The sequence below is a fragment of the Nuphar pumila genome, chromosome 14 (assembly GCF_984573655.1).
Source record: "Nuphar pumila chromosome 14, dmNupPumi1.hap1.1, whole genome shotgun sequence".
Lineage (NCBI taxonomy): Eukaryota > Viridiplantae > Streptophyta > Magnoliopsida > Nymphaeales > Nymphaeaceae > Nuphar > Nuphar pumila.
Genome location: NC_143262.1, coordinates 18,822,473 through 18,840,206, shown reverse-complemented (window position 1 = coordinate 18,840,206; position 17,734 = coordinate 18,822,473). Strand labels below are relative to the sequence as shown.

General features: G+C 35.0%; 1 protein-coding gene across 1 annotated transcript in view; it reads left to right on the top strand.

The window, feature by feature from the left end:
• LOC149816550 (peptidyl-prolyl cis-trans isomerase CYP71-like) overlaps window positions 1–17,734 on the top strand; it is a 57,360-nt gene that overhangs the window by 20,262 nt on the left and 19,364 nt on the right. Inside the window, exons 7-8 of the mRNA XM_089987281.1 lie at window positions 7,671–7,778; window positions 8,046–8,222. Of these exons, the coding sequence (XP_089843407.1) occupies window positions 7,671–7,778; window positions 8,046–8,222 (285 nt within the window). The remainder of the gene's footprint in view (window positions 1–7,670; window positions 7,779–8,045; window positions 8,223–17,734) is intronic.

Sequence of the window (17,734 nt, the reverse complement as noted above, 5' to 3'; positions counted from 1 at the left end):
CACTTCAAACAACTTCTGAAACCATGCACGAGGACTTTGTTTCAAGCCATAAATTGCCTTTTTCAATCTACACACCTTCTGACACTCCCCCTCAACCTCGAATCCTGGAGGTTGTTGCATGTAAACAGTCTCAGATAGGTCCCCATATAGAAATGCATTTTTTACATCTAATTGGTACAGGTTCCAACCATGTTGCACAACTACTGAGAGAACAAGACAAATGGTACCCATCTGTGCAACAGGAGAAAAAGTTTCAAAGAAATCAATACCATATGTCTGAGTATACCCTTTGGCTACTAATTTGGCCTTGTACCGTTCAATTGAACCATCAGATTTGTACTTTATCGTATATACCCATTTATATCCAACAATGTCAGCATCTACTGGGGAATCAACTAGATCCCAAGTATGCTGAGATATTAAGGCATCCATTTCTTCTTGCATAGCCATCTTCCAGCGAGTATCAAGCTCTGCCTGCTGATAGTTCAGAGGAATAACTTCAGCAGATAAAGCTGAAATAAAAGATTTCAACTGATTTCCAATTCTGGCTTCTGAGACAAAATGAGACATGGGATATAAAGTACATTGTCGTGTCCCCTTTCGTAGAGCAATCAGCCTGTTATCATCATCATGAAGATCAATATTGTCAGTAGAACTTGCCTCAGGGGAAGAGGAAGATGGAGGCACTTGCAGAGGTGGATCTCTACGCACATATACCAATGGAGGATTATGAAATCTGGAAGAGGATGAAGTGTGGTTCGGGAATGAGGGCACGGATTCCAAGGGAAAAGGAGGTATAGGTAATGGACATGACTCAGCTGGATCAACCTGCAGCGGGGAACCAGTATTAGAGTAATATGGAGTGGATTCCAAGAAAGATACATTCGCACTAACATACTCTTGGCGAGAAGTAGGATCATAACATCGATATCCCTTTTGATTTTTGGGGTAACCAATAAATATGCATTTTGTAGCTTGAGCAGCTAATTTATCACGGTCAGGGCCAAGTTTGTGTATAAAACAAACACATCCAAACACTTTGGGCGAGAGGGAGAAGAGAGGGGTATTTGGTTTTAGGATATGAATTGGAATTTGATCACCCACAGAAGAGGAAGGCATGCGGTTGATCAGATAGCAAGCAGTTGTAATTGCATCTCCCCAGTATAACGCAGGAACATTTGATTGGATCATAATGGTCCTGGCAACATCAAGTAGGTGACGATGTTTTCGCTCAGCCACCCCATTTTGTTGAGATGAATAGGCACAGGAAGTTTGTGGTTGGATGCCATTATCTTGGTAAAATTGTAACAGACTTTTTTATTTAAACTCGAGAGCATTATTAGTGCGAACAATCTTGACACTAGATTTAAACTGAGTTTTTATTTCAAGAATTAAAGATTTGATAATATTTGGAACATCAGATCATTCCTTTATTAAAAACACCCATGATAACTTATAGAAATCATCAACAATAACTAAATAGTATCGACACTGAGTCCTAGTAGAAATCTTACTAGGACCCCATACATCTGCATGAAGAAGTTCAAAGACTTTATTACTAGACTGACTCTGACTCGAAGGAAACGAACTTCGATGATGCTTGCCCAACTGACATGCTTCACACTGAAATGATGTGGTGGAGGGAATCTGAGGAAAGACCGAACGAAGCTTTGACAATGAAGGATGACCAAGACGACGATGCCACTGAACATGACTAAATGAATGTTCCACTGCAGCATGAACAGTACCCATTGGATGATGTAAGTAGTAGATTCCTTTTTCTTCATAGCCTCCACCAATCTTCTTCCCCGTCAGCAAATCTTGAAAATGACAACCCATTGGATCAAATATTACTCTACAGTTTTGTTCTTTTACAAGACAACTAACAAAAAATAAACTTTGAGGAAATTTTGGAGCATGAAGAACATTTTTCAACTGTAATGAGGAGGATATAGAAATATTTCCCTGACCAACAACCGGGGAGGTACTCCCATCGGCTAATGAGACTCCAAGCTGAGCCTTAATATCCTTTAGATCTGAAAAAGCAAGTGAATTTTCACACAAATGTCTGGATGCACCAGAATCAATAATCCACTTACTGTCAGTCGGATGAAGAAGATTTCCAGTTGAATAGGCAACACCAGCAACAGGAGAGGTAGAACTCAAAGGACGAAGAGCTATCATCTCATCATATTCAACACGACTGAGGGTTATACTACTGTCACTTGCAGAGATATTTTCTTGTGCCTTTGTTACCTCGAGAGAAGTAGTATTAGCTCTAGGAGCATATGACTTTGATGAAGAGGAGGTTGGTCGGCCATGCTTATCCCAGCAACGATCTTCTAAATGTCCAGCTTTTCTAAAGAATGTACATTGAAGCTTTCCTCTGCCTCCCACACCTCGTCCGCGACCTCGTCCTCTGATGTTCTGAAGATTTCCACGTCCATAACCAGATGAGACAACTAAGGCAGATGACTGAGTCACAGGCTGAGAATGTGGAAGAGATATCGCAAGTCTGCTTAGACGGTTATATGCCTCAGCAAGAGTAGGTACATCCGAACCAGTCAACATTTGGACTTTTGCAACAGAAAATTCTGAAGATAAACCTGTAAGAAACCTAGCAACCATAGTTTGTTCTTGATGATCTTTTTGTTTCGAACAACAGAGAGGTCTGTGAGCATTAAGCCTTTCAAACGCAGGTTTTTAAGCCACCGAAAATGCCAAATCCTTGATTTGGGGATTATGGATTATCGATAGTAGGAGTTATTATGTTTGGTGTGGGTTTGGGTTTCGGCTGCTGTCAAAAATCTAGATGCTACAGTGGTGTTCGAATAATAGAGAGGGGTTCAGATTTTTGTTAAGGGCATATACCCTGATTCTTGATAACCGTGACCTCCCTATTTTATTTCCATAATTGATTCCTGAATGTCCATTTTATTCTGTTAAATCACTGAAACTATCCACTATTAGTTACAATGTTATGTTACTCCTACGAGAGGGATCACGTTATTCTAATTTCACGGTTGGAGTGCTGTAAATCCAAGTCGATTAACCTCTGTTAATATCAAGAAAGGGATGTTGTGTAAACACAAAACCCCTCCTTGTGTGAAAAAGAAATATATATATATATATATATATATATATATATATATATATATATATATATATATATATATATATATAGGACACCTGATCAGTGTGTTACAACTATGGAACCTATATTAAACTATCTAAAATGAATTCAGGTTCAAATTAATTTTTGTCTGAATTAGTGTAAGTTCTGAAAATTTAATACTTAGAATGTCTTAATGTTGTGATTCGTTTATATGCATAAATTTTTAGTTGAGTTAAATGCCTTTAATCAGCCTTGACATCTATTATGTGATAGTAAGGTTTATCTGACAACGGTTGGAGTTATTTACATTTCAGTTTGTATTCAAGTCTTATAAGTATCCTTGTCTGTATTTTTGCAGCACACTTACATACCTAGTTCATGACAATTTTTGTTATGGACATTATTGTACACGTACATGCACACATGGGAATATTACTTGTAGAATTTTCTTTCACCACTTTCTTGTTCACACATGAAAAGAACTTCCATAGCGTGTACATATGCATTTGGGTGCTGGAGCGTATTCAGTGCTACTTACAGTGTTATGCTGTTAGACCCAGCCGGGTGTTTGGCTGGGTATGAGCTGGATGGTTTATTAGAGAAAAGCATGGAGATAAGTAACCACACTAAGATGCATGGTGTGCATGTATGTTGATTTAAAATTCTTTCACAGGTTTTTCTTAATTTATCTATGTAAAATTTTCTCCTGTGTAGGTGTGTAACTGTTTCTTATTCAAAGTGCATACCTTATGGAATGTTCAAATGCTGGATTAAGTTGCACATTAGCTTGTGATAAAATGTCCATTGAGTGGCCTATTCCCCAATGATCAATTTCATGCTTGATGCATGACGACTGGCTCATGGAGAATAAATTGATAGGTATAACTGAACAAATTGATGTTCTTAAGGATGGATCCATAGTTAGATATACTTTGTGATGTTATCTCCTGCGTATCATATGGGTTGGGTACCTGATGCTGGTACTTGGACTGTCAACTTGGGTACAAGTTTCTTTAGAAAAAAAATGCATATATCATTTGCATTGTGTGCTGCCGTTATAGATTCTAGATCCTTACCTGCTTATGATTCACACGTTTTGCGTGGTCGATATTCAAAGGCAATGTTAACTATATGGATATTTTGTGAATATGTACCAATATGAAATGTTGGGTCATGTTGCAGTTGCATAAAGGGGCATATGGTTAAAGAAACCCATGGATGTAAACTTTAGAGTGACATAAGAATGGTGGACTTAATCTTATGAATGGAGTTCTTCTCATGTTTCAGTTTGATTTTAGCATGTTGGATATGAATGCATGCCTGTTATCGTGTTATTGCAAAGCTTGTTTTAGGAAGTGCGTACATGATATGAATGTGTGCAACTCTAGAAATTCAAGTTTTAGATTCGGGCTATGTTCATGTGTGTGGATGTTAACACATGAAAAGGTTTCTTGTGCCTACATTGATGGGACATGTTTATTTATCGTGCATGTATGGATTCGTTTTGAGTACATGTGCCTACTTGAAGTCGACGTGCGTTTAGCATGTAAAATCATGCATAAATGTTCTCATGTACTTATGAATTATGAATGAATGCATGTGTGTTAAGTGATTACATAAAAACACTTGCACGTGGATGATAAACACATGCATATGATTATGGTAACTTATGCACATTGTTAAATTGGTTTGAATGGATGTGCATTTGGAGGCATGCTGACCTCATTTAACGAATTGCAAGTTATGATTTTTGCATTCGATGCATCGATGGTTTAAATGAATCATCACAGGGCTGGAGAGCCTTGAGCTTTGGTTCACTCTTTCCTTAATTGTTTAAATGCATCACAAAAATTATATTTTATATTATTGTTCGATATTGCACTGTTCAATGTGTTTTCACGGGCTGGAGTCTCGTGATGGTTTTCGCAGGGGTAGATGCGAGCTTTTGCCTTGTTTTTGTATGCGGAACTGCAAAACTCAATAATTGGCTTTTAATAAAAAGATAATGAATAAGAACAATGTAATGTACGTTCTGGGATATCTCATCTGGAGTATGGGAATCTTAGAGATCCGGTCTTGGGGAGACTGTGAGGATACAAAAACTTCGTGTGCTGTAATTTTGTCTCCTGAACTCGATATTGAGGTTCTTTCTCCTGACCACAGTTTTAGGGAGAGTCCGCCATTTTACCCGGGAGTGGTGTGTTTGACACAGTTGTTGTTTATGGTACCAAGGAAGTGACACTTGTGGGCGTGAGTGTCCCTTGTGTCCCCGACATTAGATGTGGAGGTCTAATGTTCTGAAGGTGATTCAGTCGAGGGCTAAGTTGGAACCCGGTAATAAAATACAAATTGTGTGCTAAGTTACCCTGAGAACCTACTTGACCTCGGAGATTGTACCCGTTTGATGTATCCGCGGGCAACAGTAATTAAAAAGAGGAACTTAAAGATGTATGCATTAAATAGGGCATGCATGTGGAAAAAGAAAAGAAAACTTAAATGTAAGATAATAAAGGAATTCATGCATTTTCCTGCTATGCATTAGATCATGCATATGTTATCTGCTCTCTTAATTGTGATCTGTTTGGTGGATGCATGATGTTTAATTTCTAGTGCGTGTTAAATACTCTGTTCTACTTGAACTTTAATTCATGCTATTGCCCAGATTGCTTTTGATAAATTGTTGACTGTTGTAGCGTAGTTCTTTACTTATTCTTGTATGGGTTGAAATTCACATTCGGCACCCACACGACATACCTGAAAGAAGAATTACAGTAATTCCTACTTAGACAGTTGTAGTCTAATCTCTATAAATTTTCAGGTCAAGAGTTGGATTTAGGAGCGACTGCAGGATGAGGCTTCGATCGGGATTTTTGGATTTACTGTTCCAAGGATAGTATGAGAACTCTGATCTTAATTTTCATTGATATTGAAATGAAAAGAATGTTTTGGTCTTGCTCTGTTTGTAATGTTCTGGAATGCTTAGCCCTACGGTATGACTGGTTTTCGCTGTATTGAAAAAAAATCCTCAAATTTTAGGTTAAGATTTCAGGGCGTTACAAAGTATATGGCTTCTTCTTGTGCTGCTATCTTAGTATTTTTTCATTCTTCAACTTGCTTTCAGTAGTACCCTTGGATACCCATTAAACACAATATATGAGTAGGTATTTCCAATGGAATATTCTAGCATCAAGCCAAATGAAGTTCCTTAAAGTACATCCCTTTGATCATCAAAATTTTAAGGTTAACCTAGCACATTTGCTAGCATTTGCATGGTGGCCCTCTCAAGGCTTGAAAATCTGTTCTGTTAATTGGACATGACATGGTCATCTACATGTGGAGCATCATGAAATAAATGAGTTCAGGATCTTTGTTGGCTCTTTTTTTAACTTTTCATTTTATCATTTCTTTCTCCTTTTCTTGGGAGATGGGACGCAGGCCACGTGGTGGCACTGGTGGGTTTGGAAGGAGGGGCACCAGAGGTAGAGGAAGGAGAGTGGAGAGGAACATACCTAACTACTATCTCCAGGAAGTAGGGGAGAAAGTATAGCACTGTTACTATGAGAAGAACTGCATATCATGGAGTATTTAGGACTGCATTTGGATCTAGGTATAGTTGAATGTTGAGGGTAAAACATTCTCTGGATACATGAACAAGATGTTTAAGCAATGGATAATTATTGATATTGCTTAAAGATAGAAGTACCACTTAGTGAGACAGTAAACATAATATTATTCCAAGAACAAAAATCACTATTAAAAGTCTTGGGCGCTGTTTGCATCTATTTTTATTTATTATTTACATATATAAATTTAAGCATATTTTATAAAGAAAAATCTTACCTTTACTTTTAATTAAGTGAATGTTTGGTTTTACCAACTGTTTAAATTAAAATAAAGAAGAAAAGAAGATTACTGGGTAGTAGTGGTGATGGTGAGAGTAGATGGTGGTGGTGGTGGTGGATGATGATGGTGGTACATTTACTTTTAATTAAGTGAATGTTTGGTTTCACCAACTGTTTACATTAAAATAAAGAAGAAAAAAAGATTAGTGGGTAGTAGTGATGATGGTGACAGTAGATGGTGGCGGTGGTGATGATGGTGGTGGTGGCAGCGGTGGATGGTGGTAGTGGTGATAATGGTGATGATGACAATGATGGTGGTGGTGGTAATGGTGATGGTGGATGGAGATGGTGGCATTGGTGATGACAATGGTGATGGTGGTGGTGGTAGTGATGATCGGGGTGGAATGGAAGAAAATAAATAGTTGTAAAAAAAAAGGGGTGAAATTTATAAAATGTCATTCAAAAACATAAAAGTAAAAGATGCAAACACCAAAACTTGCTCTTTAAAACAGGTATGAATGGCAAGGAGCAAGTTATAAAGTGATTCAAACAAAGGGTCTTATGCCATGCTGATAAATGATTCGTGTATAACTTGTGTCCTGAAATTTTTTATAATTTTAAGTTTCACTCTGGAAACTTTACAATTATTGTTCCACTTCCTTTTTGGCCTTACATTTGTCAGGTAATTGCAAGTTTTCTTTGTTTGTTATCAGGTCAGTTCAGATGGCAAGCAGTTCTCTGTTACATCTCCTGACCGCAGAATACGTGTATTTTGGTTCGAGACAGGGAAATTAAGGAGAGTGTATGATGAATCATTAGAGGTAAGGCTTCAGTAGTTCTGTGAAAATGTTTTTCATGTTGGTTGTTAACTGGGGACACGGCCATGCTAAAATGCTTGTTACACACTATTTTCTCGATGAAACTGCAGAAGTGGTTCTCTAGTTTGCATGTGCAAACAAAGCTTTCTTTTTTCCTGTTGCACTATGTCCCTTGAGAGAAACTTTTTCATTATATTTCTCTCTTCTGCTGTTATTTTCTGAAGGCAAAATTGCAGTATTTTCACTGATCAGCTATTTACTACTGATTAGGTGGCCCAAGATCTGCAAAGGAGTGATGTTCCACTATACCGGTTAGAAGCAATTGATTTTGGGAGAAGAATGGCTGTTGAAAAAGAAATAGAGAAAACAGAAAATGTTCCACAGATCAATGCCATTTTTGATGAAAGCTCTAACTTTCTTCTTTATGCAACACTGCTGGGTATAAAGGTAAGGTGCTCTATTTTATGCTTATTTGGCTAGACTTGATTTTTCTTTGCCTTTTGTTTTACGTGGCTTTATTTGCAGTTTTAGCGTCATAGAATTGGCAGTATGTGCTTTTGTGATCAATGAGTATATCGTGCTGTAAAATCTTGTTGTTAAGGCTTGTTATTTTGCATTACAATGAACGATCATATGGTTTCAGTAATGATTAAACAATTTTGGTGTCTAATTTACTGATTAATCAATTTTGGTGTCTAATTTCTTGTATGTCATGCTATTGTCATCACCTGTTTTCATGTGCCTAATGTTGTTTCATGACTGGTTCTGGATTAGCTTTGATGTGATCATGGCGTTCTCTTTATATTGCATGTATTTGAGTAGATGCTATGTTGTTCCAACCTAGCTAAGTGACTGGGGCCCTATGTTACATAGGTGTGGCTGCGGCGATGCGGCACTTTAAAAAAAACTTGGGTGCTGGGGTGCGGGAGGGTATATATATGTAATTTTTAACAGTTAACAATAACACTAATGAAATAAAAAATAATTAGCATAATATCATCAAATCAATTCATCATGCATGCAATAAATCAAATTAATAATCTACAATTATATTCTTCATCATAAAAACTAACACCACAATTAAATCAACCTAAATATATTATGAAATCAATCAAACAAGTAAAGCAGAAAATTAGTAAATTATACAGTATACTAATAAAAGAAGCAAACAATGCATAATTACATACGTATATTCTACACAGTGTATATGATGATGAGGTAATGAATCCTAATAGATTTTTGCTTCATTATCAAATGCATCGTTAGAAGGAAGACTAAGCTCAAATAAGTTCATGTTTGTAATGTTGAAATCATTCTCTCCCTCTAAGTTACACTCTTTTGGGTTTACATCACAAAATTTGGATGATCCTTGTCTGCATTACAAACCCAATTTGAAAATGTTAAATACAAGTATATTTAAATGAAGAAACTAAAAAATAATCAAATAACTAAGAGAGTCATTAGTACCTGTATTCGTCATTGGTTCACGAAAGTAATTGAAGATTAGAATGAACATATACTAAGTCCTCTGCACACTTAATGGTGAGTTTGTTTCTCTTCATGTTATGGATTTGAGAATATGTGCTCCAATTTCTTTCACAATAAGAAGAACTAGCAGGTTGTGATAGCAATCTAGGCGTTTCTGATCAATATATTTACCACCATGTAATATGATCTATATTCTCCTCATCTCTTTCTATTAATGTTTGTTCATATAATTTCGAAGATGAAAAATTTTCAAACTCTTGTGTGAATTGATTTAGAATATGATAAAGTCTTGCTATACACATATTTCTATGCCTTGATAGCTCTGGGTCTAAATTTGGAGAGACACGACAAACACCACCTTTCTGTTATTTCTTTGCATAATATTTGGGATTGAGAGAATGTGCTATGCAATGCAAATGAGTATTGCCCTTATCCCATCTTCTGAATAAAATTAAATGAATATGATTAACTAATTTTGATTCATCCAATGCATGATTTTTTTTCTCATGCTTGAAAACTACAACTTGTATTTTTTGAATCATATTATCTCACATTTCATAAACTTTGTAAAGCATGGGCTCATCTTTATCAACCTCTCTCAACATTTTCAAAATAGGTTGCGTAAATTGAAGAAAATATACGACTCTTTTCTAAAACTCATTATCAACAATGAATTTCTTAATTTCTTGATCCTTAACATCATCATTAACACGATACACTATTCAATTCTCATCAGTCACCGAACGCAAAACGTGTTTCAGCAACCTTTAACAATTTCATATCAGAATGCCTATTAAATATAGCATTAGCATGATGGTGGTTGACAACAAAATTTCTAATGCTTTTGACATTTTTTTTAATTCCTTAATTCATGAACATAGAGTATATGTTGGTGAATTTTTTTCTTCTTTGGGAATTTAGATGCTATTGAAGACTAGATTCAAGCTGTGTGCTACATGGGGAGTCCAAAAAATATGAGGATACTCACTCTTTAAACTCAATGCTGCATTTTTGCAAACTAGAGCGTTGTCTGTAATGATTTACACTACTTTCTGATCACCACTTTTTTTATTGCTTCTATAAACAATCCCTTCAAATACTCAACATTTTTATATTGTCCAGATGCATTAATTGCTTTCAAGGATACTGAGTCACTAAGCGAAGAAGCGATGAAATTAATCAATGGACGCCTTTGAATATCTGTCAACCCATAAAAAATAATGAAAATTTTATTTTGTTCTCATAATTTTTTTTTAATCTCTAGCAATCTCTCAATATTTGCCCTATCTTTTGTAAGAATTATCGTTCGTAGTTTTTCTAAGTTTGGAGGTACATAGCCGCTCAAGTTACAATGAAGTAACTAAACCTTTCTAATAAGGATTTATAGCTGCATTAAATGAAAGTGAACTAAAATAAAAATACCATTTACTTTTCTATATATCTCCTCCCTTTTATATGTATTGAATGATGCTTATATCGTTCATCTTCCTCTACCTTCTACATCCATTTTTTTTAGCATTTTCTCGGCGACTTAAAAATGGTACACTAATTGCACAAGAATCACTCATTGTCTTCTTCTTCTCATATTCATCTTGTATTGTCTTCGCACTGCCTCATCAACTATTTTGCATCATGAAATGCCATGTCCTGATATCTTCAACAAATGAGCCTTAACTCTTGTGTAATACCCAACATAATCTCTCTCACGAAACTTGCATCGAAATCTCTTATTTTCACCGCCTTCTTCAGCTTTTTCAAGCTTATTCACATGTGCCCATAGTAGCCTCCATCGTCACATGTTACAACAACAACAACAACAACAACAACAACAACTACGCCTTCATCCCAAAACAATTGGGGTCAGCGATATGAACCAAAAAAGAAATTCATTTTGGGTCTTCCACATGAATCCTTTTCCTCCAATCATTTCTATCCAACGCCATGTCCTTGGTGAGGTTCAAAGCATTCATATCCTTTCCTATCATCTCCATCCAAATCTTCCTAGGCCTACCCCGACCTCTTTTAACTAATATATTTTCCCATTTCTCCAACCTTCTAACTGGAGCATCATTAGGCCTTCGCCGAATATGTCCAAACCACCGTAAACGATTCTCTCGCATCTTATTTTCAATGGGTGCAACACCTACCTTCTTACGTATCTCTTCGTTCCGAATCTTATCTTTTTTGTATTTCCACACATCCATCTAAGCATCCGCATCTCAGCTACACTCATTTTTTGAATATGATGTCTCTTGGCAGCCCAACATTCCGTACCATATAGTAAAGCGGGTCTAATAGTCGTCCTATAAAACTTTCCCTTCAACCGCAATGGCATTCTACGATCGCACAACACTCGAGTAACACTTTTCCATTTCATCCACCCAACCTTTATCCTATGATTTACATCTCCATCAATTTCTCCATACTTTTGAATGATGGATCCCAAATATTTGAAATAATCATTCACCGGTATATCTTGCTCACCAAGCTTCACTACACTCCCATCACTACTTCGTTGCTTACTAAACCGACATTCCATATATTCAGTCTTACTCTTACTCAACTTAAAACCTTTTGCTTCCAATGTCTGTCTCCATAATTCTAACTTAGCATTAACCCCAACTCTAGACTCATCAATCAAAACAATATCATCAGCAAACAACATACATCACGACACATTTTCTTGAATTGATCTCGTAAGCTCATCCATCACTATAGCAAATAGGAAAGGGCTTAAAGCAGATCCTTGATGTAACTCAACCGTTATAGGAAAATTGGTTGTCACCCTTCCACAAGTGCGGACATTGGTTACTACTCCTTCATACATATCTTTAATTATACTAATGTACTTGAGAGAAACACCTTTCTTCATCATTGTCCACCAGAGAACGTCCCTAGGTACTCTATCGTAAGCCTTCTCCAAATCAATAAAAACCATATGCAAATCTTTGTTCCTCTCTCTATTTCTCTCAATAAGTTGTCTAAGAAGATGTATAGCTTCCATAGTAGATCTTCCAGGCATAAAACCAAATTGATTCTCCGATATCATGACAACCTTCCTCAACCTAGACTCAATCACCCTCTCCCAAAGTTTCATAGTATGACTCATGAGTTTTATACCACGATAGTTTGTGCAATCTTGTATATCACCCTTATTCTTATATAGAGGCACCAAAGTACTCTTCCTTCACTCATTAGGCATCTTATTTGTCCGCCAAATCTTGTTAAAAAGATTTGTCAACCATTCTAAACATTTCTCTCCCAAGCATTTCCAAGCCTCGATAGGTATACCATCTGGGCCAACTGCCCTTCTTGATTTCATTTTCTTCAAAGCCTCTGCAATTTCTTTCTTTTGAATCTTGCGCATGAAGTCACGATTTATCTCATGAAAAGGAATGGAGAAGTCTCCAAGATCTTGAGCATGACTAACAAATTTATCTCATGAAAAGGAATGGAGAAGTCTCCCATCGTCACATGTTGCAACTAACAAATTTAAATCAACACTCTCGCTACCACTGCCAACAACACTAGCAGCAAAACTTGCATGTGAGGATGAGGATGACACAAGTATTCGGAAATGAATTACAAGAATGCACAATGCATTCATAAAGTCCAATATTGGACAAACACAACCCCGTAATGGGGAATAACAAAATGGTCCACTAAGGGACACCACAGGAAGCCTACGAAGAGGCATAAGTTGCACATACTTCGTTGAATGAGGGCCTAAAAGGCCATAGAAATACATGGGGTAGAGACTCTTATTTATACAAGAAAGATGGCTGAAAAATGGGAGCCATTGGGAGCTCCCCATAGAGACGTTGGGAGCTCCAACGATCACATTTGTGACTGTTGGGGCCCCAACGACTCTATGTGGGCCCCCTTATGCGTGGATCCCTTATTCAAAATAAAATAAAAAAATAAAAAACAAAAAACTAAAAATAATTATTTACATAAAATAGGTGTTTCTAAAAACAACTATGTAAAATGACAAAAATACCCCTATCAGGTATTTTACACACACACATATATATATATATATATATATATATAGATATGAGAACATATATATTTTAACACCCCCCCCTCAAATTTTACGTGGGGATAACGAAAAGTTTGAAGATACAAAAAGGAGGGTTCCAGGTCTTCAAAGAATCTTCAATGGAAGCCATCATCTTTATAGTATATGAAAGAACTTTGCAAATGTCAACTTTTAACTGTCTTTAATGATCATCCTCAAGCTTCTTCCACGATGTATCATAGATACTTCTTTCGTCTCATCTTGGCGATCCTGTAGAACAAGCCAAAAGAACTCCAAGTAAAAAATATCTTTATATCTTAATCAAATAAAAGATAAATAAGATTGACCATATGATTTCATCAAAACAACTATTTAAAAGATATTTCATGCATTTTAATTGAGTATTATGCAAAAATAACTTAAACTTAAATATTCTATTGATAAAACACACTATGTTCTTGAAGAAGGATATGTGCACAAAGGCCATACTAAGAATACTTAAATAAATGTATCTAAAAGGTACAAGAGCGGACACCGACAAATGCACATTGAGGAAATTCTTACTCAAATATTTGCAAATACAAAAACTCATTAGGTGGCCGAAAAATAAAAAAACACTTAATATATAGGTTAAATGCCAAAATATTAAATTGGTTTCCAAATATACATATCAATGATATGATCCACTAGAATATCTTAAAACACAAGTTATGAATAAAATTTTGCAAATTTCAACAATAGTTCATCCACTACAAGCAACTACCTCATTAGTCCTCCAAAACCCATAAATCAAGTGTATAAGCTACTAGATCAAGAACATAAATATATTGCCATTAAAGGCCAAAGACACACACAAAGATGTGTAAAAATACCTCTTGTCTACATGTAATAATACTTCAAATGAGTGCATCAACGACAAGAACAAGAGAATACACACCAACATGGACCAAAAGCATCTCTTGTCTACGTAAAAGTACACTCAAAATCAAGTATGTTCAGCTACTAGAACAAGAGTACCAAGCCAACCATGTGCAAAAACACACATGAATGTGTGACAAAACATCTCTTGTCTACATAAAATGACACTTGAAATGAGTGAAAGAAGCCAACCATGGGCATACATCTCAGCGACTAGAACAAGGACACAAATGCCAACATGAACTAAAATCATACACAATTGTGTGAATCAATGTGCCTTGCCTACATATAATGACACTCAAGACAAATGTGTTCAACCACTAAACAAAAAGCATAAGAATATGCCACTAAAGGGCTACCAACACACAAAGGTGTAATAATATGTCTTGTCTACGTATGATGACACTTAGATAAGAGGTATAAAAAGGAGAAGACTTTTGAGGCAATAAGACTTGTAATGACAAACATTTAATAAATAAAACATTAATTTCAATATACCTTAAAACATTTAAGGTTTCAAACTTCATACATCTATCACAGGTATACATAATTAAGATCATTCATAAAAACAATGGCAAAAAATAAATGAGTGACACACTCATAATTAGAGATCACATAACAAGTCATTTTAGAGTCAAACTATAAGTTGACAATCTAAAATGACATAACACGGGGTGCCTATAACTCACCTCAACAAACATCTTTAATATAACAATAATAAGACAAAAAAGGATTGATGCATCATATAACAACTTGTGATGGATAAATATAAATGCCATAAAAAGGCAATGAACACTTAGAGAAATCATTTTCCAAATAGATGATTTTACAAGAGGACCGATTTGAAAAAATCAAATCAAAGGTCCAATATAATCAATCACAACAACATGCTTTATAACAATGATTTTGCATAAACACGAATTGTGCTTAATCATGATCAATTCTTCAAAGAAGTTAAAAAGGTTTATTATGCAACAAACACAACATGAAATATTAAGCAACGTCATGTGCACAAAGGCTATAAGCATACACGCATAAATACTTGATAAACAAATGTGCACAAATGCACTTACACCACACTTGCACAAATATGTAAAATACAAAAAAAAGTGAGCAAGCATGCACTTTTACGCAATACAAGATGTCAAATGACAATAATCTTGAATGATCAAATAACAAATTTATGACAACATAGGCATTCATAAAGATGGTAAGATTATGAAGTTTGAAAATCTTATGAAAACTACTATTGTAACTTAAAAAAGATGCTCACAACCAATCTCAAAAGATCCACAAAGGTTTACAATTATTAATGAATCTTTGAAGGATATTATGCAAGAGAAAGATACTCACAAACAATCTTCTCACAATAACTATGAAATCTTCACAAAGAGTATATACTCATAAGAAGATTATAAGGACCAAAAGGCTCCTCAAAGAGATTTCAAACACAAAAAAACATGCAAGATCCCCAAAGGAGGGTACACACGAAAAGGAGAGGAAAAACTTCATTAAAGTGGGAGAAATCCCAACAAAGAAGAATAATAGGTTTATTAAAAAACCTTACAACAAAATAAGATTGCATTATGGCATAACTCTATAAAATCAAATATTTATTGAAAAAAAAATCAAAACTCACAAGTTTATCAAAAACATATGACTTAATAGGTTATAACCAACTCCTAATGCAATAAGTATGCAACAAGCATTAATTAAGACCATAAATTTTACAATGAGACAAACTCTTGAAATCAAATTTGAAGAATCTTTAAGAGTATAAAGATGTAAAGAGAATAACCATATTCCATAAGACCATTTTAAAACTTAATTCAACCGGTATTATAAGACGCCTTCTTAATCAAATATTGTTCATATGAAAAAGACACATTAGGTAAGGAAATCAAAACTTAATAAGAATTTTTCATAGATGATATATGTCAATCATTTTTTCAAAAAACACACGATATTATAAGAAGCCACATATAAGACTTTTTAGTGGATAAACACGTACCTTCAATACGAAACAACAAATATGATGAGAGTGTAGAAGAGTATGTGATCAATACTATATATTGTACAAGCATTTTAATCTTAACACTACTTTCTTTAAAGACTTATCATTTCATATAAAAGGTATTCTTACAAACAAAGTTAAATATAAATTCAAAAACTCCAATGGTCATAAATTTTTACCGACCCATTAAAGCACGTTTTGAGCAATCATATATCTAATTGAAAAAGAAAACAAGTTCACCGGTTTTTAGAAATTATCATTTAAAAATTTTCAAAGAAAAACATACGAAAAAGTATAATATATGAAAAAGGTTCAATGGAATATCAAGTAACCCAAACTCTTATAAAAAGACATAATGACAAAGAGAACACATATGAAAAACATATCTAATTCTTCGTAATGTTCGACACTTAAAGAAATAGTATGCATACCAAATAACTTTAAGAAAGAAAGGAGAGAGAGAACTGAAAACTTCACCATTTTTCTTTAAAATTTCTTGAATAACATGCTTCTCGATGCACCAAAGAAAAACTCGATCCCAACCGAGCTCTGATACCATGTTAGAAAGTATGCGGAAATGAATTACAAGAATGCACAATGCATTCATAAGGTCCAATATTGGACAAACACAACCCCGTAATGGGGAAAAACAAAATGGTCCACTAAGGGACTCCACAAGAAGCCTACGAAGAGGCATAAGTTGCACATACTTCATTGAATGAGGGCCTAAAAGGCCATAAAAATACATGGGGTAGAGACCCCTATTTATACAAGAAAGATGGCTGAAAAAGGGGAGCCATTGGGAGCTCCCCATAGAGACGTTGGGAGCCCCAACGGTCACATTTGTGATTGTTAGGGCCCCAACGACTCTATGTGGGGGCCCTTATGCGTGGATCCCTTATTCAAAATAAAATGAAAAAATAAAAAATAAAAAATAAAAAATAAAAAATAAAAAACTAAAAATAATTATTTACATAAAATAGTTATTTCTAAAAACAACTATGTAAAATGGCAAAAATACCCCTATCAGGTATTTCACACACACACACACATACACACACACACACACATATATATATATATATATATATATATATATATATATATATATATATATATATATATATATCTGTGTGTGTGTGTGTGAGAGAGAGAGAGAGAGCATATATATTTTAACAAGTCCTTTCTTTTTATCTATCATTTTTGTCCTTAAAACAAAAAAAATATTATATTAAAATAAAATTCATAGAGGAAAACAGAAACAATAATCATCGATGAAAATACAGAACTCATAAATAACAAAATAAGGAAAATGGAAAACTTACGGAATATTCAAGAGAGAAAGAAATTACCACGGAAAGGAAAGCCCAAAAAAGGAGAAAATTCGCACATGTTGGAAAAAAGGAAAAAATATCCGTGGAAAGAAAACCCCTCTCAATCTACCAAGAATTTTGATCTTTCATGTTTGGAACTGTAAATTTTCTGTTTATAAATTTTCTGTAAATTTTGATCAATAAC